Source organism: Alligator sinensis, unplaced genomic scaffold, assembly GCF_000455745.1.
Source record: "Alligator sinensis unplaced genomic scaffold, ASM45574v1 scaffold781_1, whole genome shotgun sequence".
Classification (NCBI taxonomy): Eukaryota; Metazoa; Chordata; order Crocodylia; family Alligatoridae; genus Alligator; species Alligator sinensis.
Genome location: NW_005841845.1, coordinates 2843438 through 2855575, shown reverse-complemented (window position 1 = coordinate 2855575; position 12138 = coordinate 2843438). Strand labels below are relative to the sequence as shown.

At 61.8% G+C, this 12138-nt stretch overlaps 1 protein-coding gene across 1 annotated transcript in view; it reads right to left on the bottom strand.

Annotated features, from left to right (window-relative positions):
- Nucleotides 1-228: 228 nt before the first annotated feature.
- Nucleotides 229-12138, bottom strand: part of POMGNT1 (protein O-linked mannose N-acetylglucosaminyltransferase 1 (beta 1,2-)) — a 19331-nt gene continuing 7421 nt past the window's right edge. Inside the window, 15 exon segments of the mRNA XM_025206530.1 lie at nucleotides 229-3787; nucleotides 4028-4137; nucleotides 4487-4622; nucleotides 4774-4818; nucleotides 5087-5151; nucleotides 5334-5459; nucleotides 5651-5779; nucleotides 6243-6315; nucleotides 6807-6865; nucleotides 7008-7049; nucleotides 7156-7239; nucleotides 9778-9853; nucleotides 10442-10512; nucleotides 10930-11057; nucleotides 12105-12138. The exon segment at nucleotides 12105-12138 is cut by the window's right edge and continues 30 nt beyond it. Coding sequence (XP_025062315.1) covers nucleotides 3694-3787; nucleotides 4028-4137; nucleotides 4487-4622; nucleotides 4774-4818; nucleotides 5087-5151; nucleotides 5334-5459; nucleotides 5651-5779; nucleotides 6243-6315; nucleotides 6807-6865; nucleotides 7008-7049; nucleotides 7156-7239; nucleotides 9778-9853; nucleotides 10442-10512; nucleotides 10930-11057; nucleotides 12105-12138 — 1272 coding nt within the window. The 3' untranslated portion in view covers nucleotides 229-3693.

The following is a 12138-nucleotide window of genomic DNA, read 5'->3' as shown; positions in this document are numbered from 1 at the left end:
CTAAATCCGGTTAGGAGCCCCCACCTACCCAAGGCATCCGCCCAACGTTTGGCACATCCGATGCCTCACAAGAGGATGGGGCCACCTCGGAGCAGATAACGCATTCAAGTAATTCAGCTCCCATCATCTACTGTCCCCAAGCCGGGTCTGTAGCTTGGCAGGAGGCCACAGAGGAGATGCAGAACATGTCCCCACGCATGTAGAGACAGAGGCCAACCACGCTGGGGTCAACAGGTCTGCAAGATTTATTCTGAAAAAATAACTGGCTTCAGAAAGCAACAGCTTCTCGCACAGCCCGTGCCCCCCGCTCGAACGCACGCAGGACCCAGCCCCTATGGCCAGGCAGCCTCTCGGACCGCATCTTTGCTTACAGCACAGCAGCGAGGCCGAAAGAGGAGAGAGGGATGGACAACACTGAAGTGGTACATGGAGAACAGATCTAGCAGGAGGGGAAGGACATTTCCACCCAGCTGAACTATGGGGTGAAACCCGGTCCCGACGGGGATGACCAGGGCAGCCGTCTTTGGGGTCAACAGATGGACAAGGCCACCAGTCCAGTTCAGCGGGGCACCACATGCAGCAACGGCTACAGAGACATTCAGTTGCTCGAAGGGGGATCTTGTAAAAGGAAGTTGCACTGGAGGATCCCCCTCGACACCCTGCCCCTGGAAGAGCCAAGGCGTAAGGAGGCGAGAGCAGCCGCCACATCCGACTCCCCACGGGTCTAAACCCACGGAGGAGCGGGAGCAGCACTGTGGGGATAACCCCTTATGGAGACTGGGGGAAAAAGGAAACACAAAAGAAGAACTTTATTTAAGAAGTTTTGCAGTGGGGAAAACTGGGTGCAGACACGAGGCAAGGGATGTGCGTGGTGGGCGCTCGCGGTTCAGAAACAAGACGTATAGCTCCATGGTAAACCAGGATCCAGCTGCTTGTAGGTTCGCCCCTCCATTGCAACCACATTACAGGAATGCGTGCAAAGGTTTCTGCATGGCTTATAGACCTGAAGGCAGAGGGGCAGGTGGTGACCTGTTACCTCTTGCACAAAAGCCAAGATCTCTTGGGATTTTACAAACTCAAAACATTATAAGTGAACAAAAGACTCCTAAACATCCCTACCCCTTCCTTGCTGGACGAAGGGTCCCTTCCAGTGTATCTGGACTGCCAAAACCAGCCTCTCCCGGGGAAACCCCACTTGCATTGCCAAGTGAAGATTGAGGGGGAAGATCTTGATCTCCCCCTCTCCTAAAGGAAAAAAAAAAGAGCTTTTATGGGTTTTCCCAAAGATCACAGGGGAAAAGGAGGAGGATGAGAACATGCCACCTCTCTTTAAGACCTTGCAGCTTGCTAGCATTGCTACAGGGCTGTTCCTAGCAGCTCTCTCCCTCCTTCCCTCTGGAAGATGTCGTGGTCGTTACGGTGCTGCCACGTGGCATCACACTGGCAGGGACCCGTCGCTAATCCTTTCCCTCCACCCCAAGAACAACACAGTGGAGAAGGGCATCAAAAATTAGTACCAGGTCCAGGCCCTCTGCATTTATTTCAGCTCATGGCTTTGGAGGATTCCTAGACCCGGAGCGGGGGTCCAGTTGCTAGCAAAAAGCAATGAGGCTCGACTGCAATTCTGGTGGGGAGGAGGGAGAGATGTGCCTGGCGGGCCACCATCGCCTTGCCAAAGGCCACTTCCCGAGCAAAAGCTCAGAGTAAACAGACGGGACAAGGTGACCCAGAGCCAGGGCCCAGGTAGCGGAAACACGGTGCCCAGGCCAGCAGCAGCTCTGCGGGCGGCTCCTGGTGCACCCTCCTGCTCCCAACCGGCAAATAAATAAATAAGTTAAGGTAGTGTCGGATGCAGGGTGCTGCCTGGGTCTGGGCTCACAGGCTCAGCATAACCCCCCCACCCCAGCTTTATTTGCAGCAAAGCCCCCGGAGCGCCCCTCAAAATGCCGAGAGCACCCGTGACCCAGCCAAGGGACCGTGCCCACGTCCCTGGCCCATGCAGCAGCAGGGAAGGAGGCTGGGGTCAGGGGTCCCACACTGCAAGCAGCTCACGTGTGCACCCCAGTCCTGGAAGGAGGGGGTCCCCCACATTTAACCCTTGACCTCCCTGCCCAGTGCAAAGCTGGACTGCTTCAGCGTGCCAGGGCTGGAATCGGCACTTCAATCCGGCCACCCAAACGCTATCACCTTGGGGCTCTGCCGGCCTGACGGACCCAGGGCCAGGGCGGGGGGCCACCACTATGTCCCCGGGCCGAGTTTACCAGCCCTGGGGCTGGGGCACAGCCGGGGAGCAGAGATGCTTAGTGGAAGCGCCCGTGGCACAGGGACCCCGCGAGCCCGGCAGCCCACGGCTGGTTCACAGGCCGCGAAGATGCAGGTCTTGGACATAGAAAAGGGGCGTGAGCCCATTAAAGAGGCGGGACCTCCCCCAGCTCCACCCACAACCCCGGGCGAGAGCCACGGCCCACAGCCTCATTGGTGTGCCAGCAGCGCGGGAAACCCTTCCTGAGGAGCTGATTGGCCAAAGGGGAAAATATGCATTGACCGCTGCAAGGACAGGGCCAGAAAGACACGGGCCACGGGCTGCAGGCGGGGGATGTAGAAGGAAGGCATGGTCAGCACCATGCCCGACCCCGCTAAGGCACCGGCAGTGGGGAGGGGACCCCACATCCTTCAGGTCCCTGAATTCCTGCCCTTCGTGTACCAAGCTGCCCCCATCCGGAGGACACGAGATGGCAGCTCCCTTGCACCCAGTGTAGCACAGGGGCTCGTCCCACGAGGAAGCGGGAGCCATCCCACCAGCACGTGCCCCTGCAGAGGCTGTGAGGGATGGGCCCCAGTCCCCAGCGCTTTCCACCCACTGACCGGGGGGAAGGGGAGGCCGATCTCCACCCTCGCTAGGCAAGGCACTTCATCCTCTTGCTGGCGGGCTGTGCTCTTCCCCTCGAGCATCCTAGCAGGGCAAGCACCGGGGTCCCCGGTCACCCAGGGCGGGCAAAGCCCAGCGCACATGCAACCTTGCAGAGTCACCGACGCCGGCACCCCCCGCTCGAGTCCAGGACCACGCTAGCGTGGGGGGCAAAACCGGGCGGCGAGCCAGGCAGGGCAGGGATCCGTCGGAGGAGACGGAGCAAGCACAAACCCGCCGCCACGAGGCTCCTGCCCCCAAAGTCCTTCCACATGCGGGGTGTACCGTGTCCCCTCCTGACCACCACGGAGGGGGATGTTTCGCATGTAGGAAGAGCCATCCCGCAGCCCCGCTCGGAGAAGCCGCCGGAGGGGCACGTGCCCGCCGAGAGCCGGCTGCACCAAAGTCAAATAAATAAAACCCAACCCAAAGCGGTCGGGGCTTCACAGGGGGCCAAACCGGCTGTGGGATGAAGCAGGAGCCAGTGCATGGAGAACGCCCCTGCCTTTCCCCATCCCTGGGGATGCAAGGAAGAGTTAGTATGGAGTCAGTGTTAAAACAGCCAGGGACTTGCACGGCAGGGGCGGTGTAAAATCTCACAGACCCCAAACCGGGGAGGGGGTCCGGCTCCCAGTCCTCCTGCGTCAAGGCATAGCCGATTTCCTCCCCCGTGGTACTGTGCCGGGCGGCTGCCATGCCCAGCATCCCATGGCCCCGCTGCCCAGGCCCCGCTCCTCCTCCTCTGCCTGGGCGGTGGCGACGTGGCGACTCCACCGGCGCCAGCCTCACGTCTGCTCGACGGCCATCGCCGGTCCAGCGGCCTCGTCCTTGGCGGGGGGCTCCATGTAGATGGGGGTCACTGCGGGGGGCTTCTTTGCCCTGTGGGGAGTGGGCAGCAGGGCAGAGCTTGGACTCGAGGGTCCTGGATGCAGACCAGGATCAAGACACCCCCACCCGGATCAAACCCCCCCCCCCCCCCCACCTTAGCAAGGTCCCATCTCCCCCTCCACACGTCTTTGCACAGCAGGTTCAAGGGGTAAATGCAGCACTAAGGGGTCCCCCTTCCACTGCCCGTCAGGAGGGGAGCCCCTGCCCCAGCCTGGGCAGAGCCATACTCACGAGTACGGGGAGGCCGGGACGCCCACCACCAGCATGTGGTTCTTCTTGCGGAAGAGCCGCCACAGGCCTTTGTGGTTCCCCCGGACATCTAGGTCCCAGATGTGGAGGCACTAGGGCAGGGAGACAGAGCATGGGCACCAGCCCACCCATGGGGAGGGCTAGTGCCAGGCCTCGGGTCCAGCCAGTTGCCTCCATGAGATGTCCTACTTGCACCCAGGACCTTGGCTGTGCTCCGGTCCTAGCACAGCAGCAAACCAGAGGCCCAGAGTGACGAAGCCCCCTCACTCGGAGGGGAAGGATGTTCCCCTTCCCATGCTCTTGGCAGCCAGCAGGACGAGGGATGGGGGGGCAGATCCTGACACTACCCCCCCAGACGGGCTTTGCTCTGCCTGTTGTATAAAGCAGCAGGAGAGGTGCCCGTCCCCATACAGGTTGGGTGGGGAGGGGTCTGCGAGTCACCTTGGCCAGCTGCGTCCAGGTGGTGAAGTCGGCCTCCTGCTCCATCCTGATGTACATGACGTAGGTCTTGCCCTCGGTGTCGGGCAGGAAGGAGTCCTCACACAGGTTCTTGCTGTGGTCCACAACCTCGGCCTCGCTGAGGAGAGCACGCCAGGCTGGTGAGATGCGGACCGGGGACACCTTTCCCCCACCCCGTGCTAGGTGTTTGATGAATAATGGGCCGCAGCCAACAAGGCAACCCCAGCTGCCCTCCACTGAGGTCCCGCGAGCCCTGGGGATGCCCTCACCTGAGCAGCCGGTGGATTTCGATCTCGTAGGCGTCCTTCTTCAGGCTGCAGGGGAAGGATGCAGAACATGCAGAGACCCGTGAGCAAGGTGAGTGGGACCGAGCCACGAGCCAGAGTGACCCAGGCTGCCTGGCTCAACGGGCAGGGATGCTCGCAGCACAGGGGCAGTGTCCAGGGAGGACTGAGGCATGAGATCTCTGGAGCATGATGGAGTGGGGAAGGGATCACGCGGAGGATGCAAGTGGCAGGGAGGTGGGGCACTAGGACAGCAATCCCGCGAGCCAGGAGCCCCGGGGCAGTGGCTGGCACTCACCTCTCCACGTTCTTCAGCTGGACGTTGGGGACCGTGTTGAACTTGTGCTTTTTGAAATAGGCCTCCTGGAAAACAAGCCCAGAATGGGGTGGGCAGAGCTGTTACCCATCACCCAGATGTCCCCGATGCTGCCCCCGCCCCAGCAGATCTCTGGGCCCCGGGGCAGCGCGGTGCCGTGAGCTGACACGCTCGCGAGTGACGGGTGTGCGGCCCGACTCCGAGCCCCGCTGTGCCCCGGCACACTCACGTGGAAATAGCCATTCATGTTGAGCCCCACGATGCCAAAGTGGTAGGAGCGCGACACGTCGGGGATGATGCACTCCCGCCCCTTGCGCTGCTCGGGCATCCGCATCCACATGTCCCAGTCCCAGAGCTGCGGAGGGGAGAGGGCAGGGAGGGCGCCTGGCTAGCAGGCCGGCACGGCTGGGAGACCCTCCCCAGGGGCAGAGCGGACTGGAGGCTGGATGTGGCCCCTGTCCCCCCAGCTCTGTGCGTGACACTGGGGGAGCCGCCCAGCACCGGACCCCTTCTCCCAACCTCCCCAGGACCCCGGCAGGCACTCGCCTTCTCCGGGGTGGGCCACTTGGGCTCCAGCTCGTCCTTGTAGAGGCTCTTCTGCAGCACCCAGCCCAGCCCGGGCATGGTCTCCACGCGGTACAGCAGCGAGGGGTCCTCGGCCGTGTGCTCGTAACCCTGCGGAGCCAGAGGCCGGTGCTGGGTGAGCCCCTCTCAGGAGCAGGGGGGCTCTGTGCAGCCCCCTTGCCCCGGATGGGGGAGGCTGGCATATCCCCCACACCACGTCCAGGCCCTCCCTTCTCCAAGGGCTCAGCGCATGCCAAAGCTGGGTGGGGGCTGGGAGGCACAGGTCTGGGTCTGCAGGAGTTTGGGACCCCTCTAAGGTTGCCTTAAAGCCCATGAGGGGCCAAGGGGGACCTGGCACCTCCTGGGCATCAGGAGGATGCAGCCCAGCGGTGCCCTGCAGACCCGTCTCCCAGTGCCCGGCCGGCGGATGGGCCCCGTGAGCAAGGCAGCGATTCAGGGGCTCCCGGCTGGCCCCCGGGGTGGGGAGACGTCCTTGCTGTACGAGCAGCCGACATGGAAGGGGTGCAGCGGCCAGCGCGTAGGGAGAGGATGCCCATTGCCCAGCCAGGCCCACCTGGTCGTTCCAGGCCGAGATGCAGTACAGGCTGTCGTCTTCCTCCAGCAAGTGGATCGACTGGCTCAGGAAACTGGGGAAGAATTATGAGTCCAGGTGGTTGCTGACCGAGAAGCAGCTGGGACGGGTCCTCTCCCACCCCCAGGCAGCAGCCAGCCCCCAAATACTCCCGAGTCACGGGTAGAAGAGTAGCAGAGGGGCATCTCTTGGGCCACAAGATGCTCTGAGCCCCGCAGAAAGTCCCCCAGAAAAGCCCACAGCCCAGCCATCAGGCACAGGGCATGGGAAACCATGAGTGAAAGGCAGGCTAGCCTGGCTGCTGTCTGCAGAGCTCAATCTGATTACACCCAAGCAGGATATGGCCCACGCCCCTTCCTTTCATCGCTCCCAGCCACCTGGGTCAATCACCCATGCTAATCCAGTCGTTATACTGAGGCAGCCAGGGTCGGCACGCAGCCCATTTCATAGCCCCAAGCCCTGCTAAGTCAGCTGCAGAGCTGGGCGAGGAGCCCAGGAGTCCTGCAGGTAGGTGCAGCAGGGTGTACCGAAGGGGCCTGGCCTCACCTGAAGAAGTCGATGGAGATGTCCAGGTCTTCCTCCAGCACCACGGCAAACCTGGCATCCTGGGGCGGAGTGGGGAAGAAGGACAGATGTGAGGGGGATGGAGCAGCCCCTTCCCCATGCCGCAGGCTGCTGCCAGAGGCAGCTCGATGGATGCCCGCGGCCCCGGGGGAGCGGTGCAGGGGACGGGGCAGCCGCACTCACCGGGTGCAGGTTGAAGGTGGCGGTCAGGCTGGCCTTGTAGTGCTGCGGGATTTGGGGGGGACACAGACAGTCGTGAGCATCCCTGCACGTTGCTGCCCCCGCCCTGCCGTGAGCTGCCCCAAGGGAGAAGGGGGAGCGGGTCCCTCACCTGGGAGACTCGGGCGTTCTTGATGCTGATGGGAGTGTGCTGGATCCCTTTCAGGCCAAACAGCTCCACCACATCCATCGGCTCCTGCAAGGGGAAAACACGAGACCCACTCTCTGCAAGGGAGCTGGAGCCCACCTACCCCTCCTGCCATGCACCGTGCTGTACGTGGTGACCTGGGGCCATCAGCTTCTGCCCCAAAGCACGTGCACTGGCTCTTGCACCACCCTCTCCCCAGCGCGGGGGGGATGAGGAGGCACGAGAGACGTCCTTACTAACTGGCGTGGGAGGGTGAAGGCAGAGGCAACAACTGTATTGGTATCAGAGGACAGGGGGAGAGACCAGCGGTGCTCAAGCTTTCAGCTGTGGACCAGATGAGGGGTGTGGGGCTGGTTTGCAGGCTGGATCGTGCCCCATGCACAAGGATCGGGGCCAGTACTGCCTTCACCTGGTCCTATGCACCTAGATAGGGCCCTGCGGCCTTGCCTGCTAGAAGCTGGCCCATGTCACCCCCCCAAGCCCCGACCTCACCTACCAGCAAGCTCAAGTCCCTAGATGGCACAACCCCTATTAACCAGGCCCCTTGTTCTCCCCGATTCCCTGCCCCCTGGTCCAAGCCCTTCGCCTTTCCTGGATGCCACGTGCAGAAAAAGCCGGGATCCGAAATCTCTCCAACACAGGCCAGGCATGCATGCGGCCTGTTTCCAAGTGATGCTGGTCCAGCTGCTATGGCAACGGGATGCAGCTCTCCTTCCCTTGGGGAGCATTAGTCACTGCAGCAACAGGGTTTTTTTAACCCCTTCTGGGTCTCGTGCACATTTGACTCCCTGCTACTCTCGAAGCCAGAGGCTTTGCAGACACAGAGAGAGGCGCTACACCCCCAGGGGATGGAAATACAGGCTCTGATGGAGGAGACTCACCCCTGGCAGCTGTGCTAAGCCCGTTATACTGATGTCCGTGTGTGTTACACGGACCCAGGCCCCCTGTGGCAGCTTGCTCCTTCCTCAGATAGGCAGCAACAGGGGGGATTGAGGACCCCAGAGGTCCCCCCAGCTCCATGTTCTTATCAATGCTTTCACCGGGAGATGCCATCTGACGACCAGGTGCTAAAGGGTGGTAACACTGCACCCCCCACGCTCGGTTCCCAGGGCAGGGCTCTGCCAGGTGTCCTGGCTCAGACACTGCCCCAAACAACACTAGAGAAAGACCAGCTTGGACACACAGGGCAGGATCAGGAGAAGAGCCTGGTCACAGCCAGTCCAAGCCCCTGCCCTGTTCAAACCATCCTATACAAGTCCTAGGACCTAATCCTACAACTACGCAGTCAACCCTGTTGCACCATTGCAAGGCTCATTGCCCGCAGACAGCTACAGCCTCTGAACCTGCCACGGGTAAAGCAGGGGGACGAGGGCTGGCAGCGCCCTGCTGCTGCCGGGGGTGTTCAAATGCACTCAAGAGACCCTTGCTACAGAGGAAGGCAAATCCCCCAGTCCAGACTAGTCTGGCCAGGGGGAGAAATCCCTTCCTGCCCCCAGTGCAGCAATGGTCTGAGCCTAAGCAGAAGGGCAAGACTCTGGGGTTGGTCCCAGCAGGAGCGTTGGCACAGTCCCCATGCCCAGCCTTGAGGAAGGTGAAAACGCCTGATGCCTGTAGCGACACGAGGGGAACAAACTCCTTCCTGGCCGCATGTGGCAACCAGCGCAGAGCATCAGCCTGGTAAAAAGCAGAGCACCGTCCAGTCGGCTCTGCAGCCTGAGGCACCTACCCCAGGGGAATCTCCCAAGCCAAGCCTGCAGGAGCAATATTTGCTGGGCTACCTATGCATCAATGCAGCAATGCCCGCAGTGGAAAGCACCGTCCGAGTGTGTTATATTGCTGCAGCTGCACAAGGGCATCGCACAGGGATCATGCCTTGGCCCACCCTGCCCTTTCCCTGGGGTTGGTGCCAGGACAAACCTAACTGGAGGCACCAGGAAAACATCCAGCCCTGACCCCGTAACAAATGCCAGCGAGGCAGGCGGGACCCGGGCTCCTTGAACGCACACAAAAGCAGTCCAGAGTCCAGGCCTGCGAGTCCTGTCACCTCTGCAGCCAGGCCGTGCCCCACTCGCTGTACAAACATGCTGTGTTTGCAGTGGCTGCAAGTCTCCATCACACAGGTCCCACGGCCTGAAGGGCTGGGCGGCGGCGAAGCAGACCCACGAGGGGCTTTTGAGGCTGGCATAGACGGGGCATCGCACCCAGGCTTGAGAGAGGGAGAAGGGCTAAACTCCACCTTGATGCCAGGTGATGACAGGAGGCCCCAAATCAACAGCACAGGGGGTGACAGGGTCCTGTGCCCATCACAGCACCCTCCGACTGCCCCGCTGCAGCAAAGTCCTTCGGGACATCCCTGACATCTCCCAGCCCAGCGGTGCGAGTGGATGGACCCCTCCATGCAGACGGCCTGAAACTGGGGAACCCCCCTGCCATCCTTTAAACAGCCTTTCCCCCAACCCGGCTGCAACACAAGGGCATTGCCATGTGCCAATGAGCCCAGTGGGGCATCAGCCCCTGCAAGCCGGCTGGCAGGAGAGGGGGAGAGCATCAAAGGGGACAAGGATCGCGGCAGAGAGGAGCTCCTACCTCGTAATACCCGTCAATGAAGACCGTGATCATCTGGGGATTCACCCCTTGAGCCGAGAGCAGGGACCGCAGCATCCTGCGGACAGGAGAGAGACGGGAGGGGCTGAAACCAGCCGGGAGCTGATGCAGGGGAGGGTCCCACGGCAAGGGTGGGAGGGATGCTTGCATTTCACGGGGCAGGAGAAGTGTCCCCCTAAGACTCCCATTGCTCTCAACCCAAGTCCTTCAGGAATGGCTGGAGAGCCTCCAAGCCACGACAGCATCCACCAGGGCAGGGGTGGGAACGCAGGAGGGAAGCACGAGATGGCTCTCACCTGAGGGTAGGACTCTGGAGGCCTGCATCCCCACCCGAGGGGGTCCTCACAGACCCAGCCAGGGAGTCCCTGGCACTAACCCTGGGGTCCCTCTGGGGTCTATTTTCAGGAGGCTGACGGCAAGCCTCCCACCCTTGGGATGGAGACCATCAGGCAACATCCAGCCAGCAGCATCCAAAAGGCCCTCGAGCAGATCCTGAAGAACCGCGGCAGCGATGTGGAAGGGGCACGACAGCGGTGGGCTGCGGGGGCTGCTCTGTCGAGGACCGCTCTCCCTGCTTGCACGGGGACCCCGTCTCCCGCCTGGCAGCACCCATCGCAGGGATGTACCGAGTCCCGTCTGCGCTCACCTGTACAGGTAGTTGGGTCTGTTCCCTGCAATGACGGCGACAGGCACGTTATAGACTTTGTTGTCCTTGAGCTGCAAGACAAAAGGGCCGGGGGTCAGGGCTCCAGGGAGCACCCTGGGGTGACGTGCATCATCTTGGGTGAGAGCAGCAGGCTGACGAGGGGTAAAGACAAGGAGGGCAGCGCTGCCCAGGGCAGTTATGCCATCCCTGAGGAACAGGGCTTTCCCTTGCAACCCAGCCCAAGACGGAGGATAACCCTGCTAGTGAGATCCTGGCCACCCTTGCACCATGGACACCTCCAGCAGCTCCTCTACCCCAAGCTGGCTGCAATCTTGTGACCAAAGCAGGGGTGAACAGGGATGGGAGATGGCTTGAGAAAACCCAGGTGTTGCAGGTGGCTGCAGGGCAATGAACTGGGCCAGGTTTTTCCTTCAAGACCGAGCCTGGGGCCGTGCTCAAGCCAGGAGAGGGAAGGCTGGTGCACTCACGGGGTCAGGGTTGAACTCGATGGGCGTGGGGTCCTTGCAGCTGCACACGCTGCCGTAGCCCTCCACCTTGCTGCAGAATCTCCTCCGGCGCCGGTTCAGCTCCGTGTCGGGCCAGTGGCACTCGGCCTCTGCAGGCAGCCAAGAGGGGAGACGCGAGACTCGCCACGTCCCCGCCGTCTCGGGCACCTCTCCCCCTGGCCCTGCCCATCTGCCCCCCCTGCCTGCAGCTCCAGGCACGGCTGGACGACTGCCCCGGGCGAGGGGCAAGCTGCGGGGAACAAGATGCTGCCCCGGCGGTCAGATCGCCCACTCAGGCTGGCACCCGGGTTCAAATCCTCCCACCATGGACACAGAAGCTCCCAGCTGGCTGCTCTGCAACAACCTAAGGTTCAAGGAGGGGGCTCAGGGAGGCTTTTCCTGTCTCCCATTATGTTTCCAAGCTGCTCCTGGCATTCCCACGTGAGCGGGCACAGGAAGCTGGCTTCCTGACAAGATGGTCTAGCAAGACCCTCTAGCCAGGATCCTGTGGGGTTGGTCCCAGCAGAAGCATAGGCACAGCCCAGTCCCCGTCCCCATCCCTGACTGCAGCCAGCACCCAACACCTCTGAGGACGGCTTAAAACCCCCTGACACATGGAGCAGAAAAGGGGACAGGGGGCAACCAGCAAAGCCCAGAAGCCTGGGAAACCCCCATAGCACAGCACAGGCTACGCCTAGAGCACCCCTGTCCGGTGGCAATAGCCACAGACAAGGCCACACTTGAATGCCTGTGTCCTCATTGCTGCTACACTACCCTGAGTGCATCGTTTGGGTGCCTATGGCCGTATCCCACAACCCCACAATCCCTGGGCTGCTGGACTCCTTCCCCAGAGAGGACAGGGCTTGTTCAGGCAGGTGCATGGGTTTAGAGATGGAAAAGCTTTGCCAGACTCCACACCCAGACAGGTTAACCCCGTGTCCTCACTGGGTTAGCATCCCCAGGAGAGGCGGCACCCGTGTTTCGTAGTACGGGGGTGCCAGCCCGGGCCAAAAGCACCAATACCCTCTGGGGAGAGGGTCGTGGGTGGCATGAGGGGGTTGGGGCAATAGTCTACATCAACTATTTAGCAAACCCGTACCCAGGCAGGACACAGACACCCCCAGAGCCACAGGGAACATCTCCCCCACGTCACCCACCTTCCACGGAGGTCAGCTGCACTTCGGTCTTCAG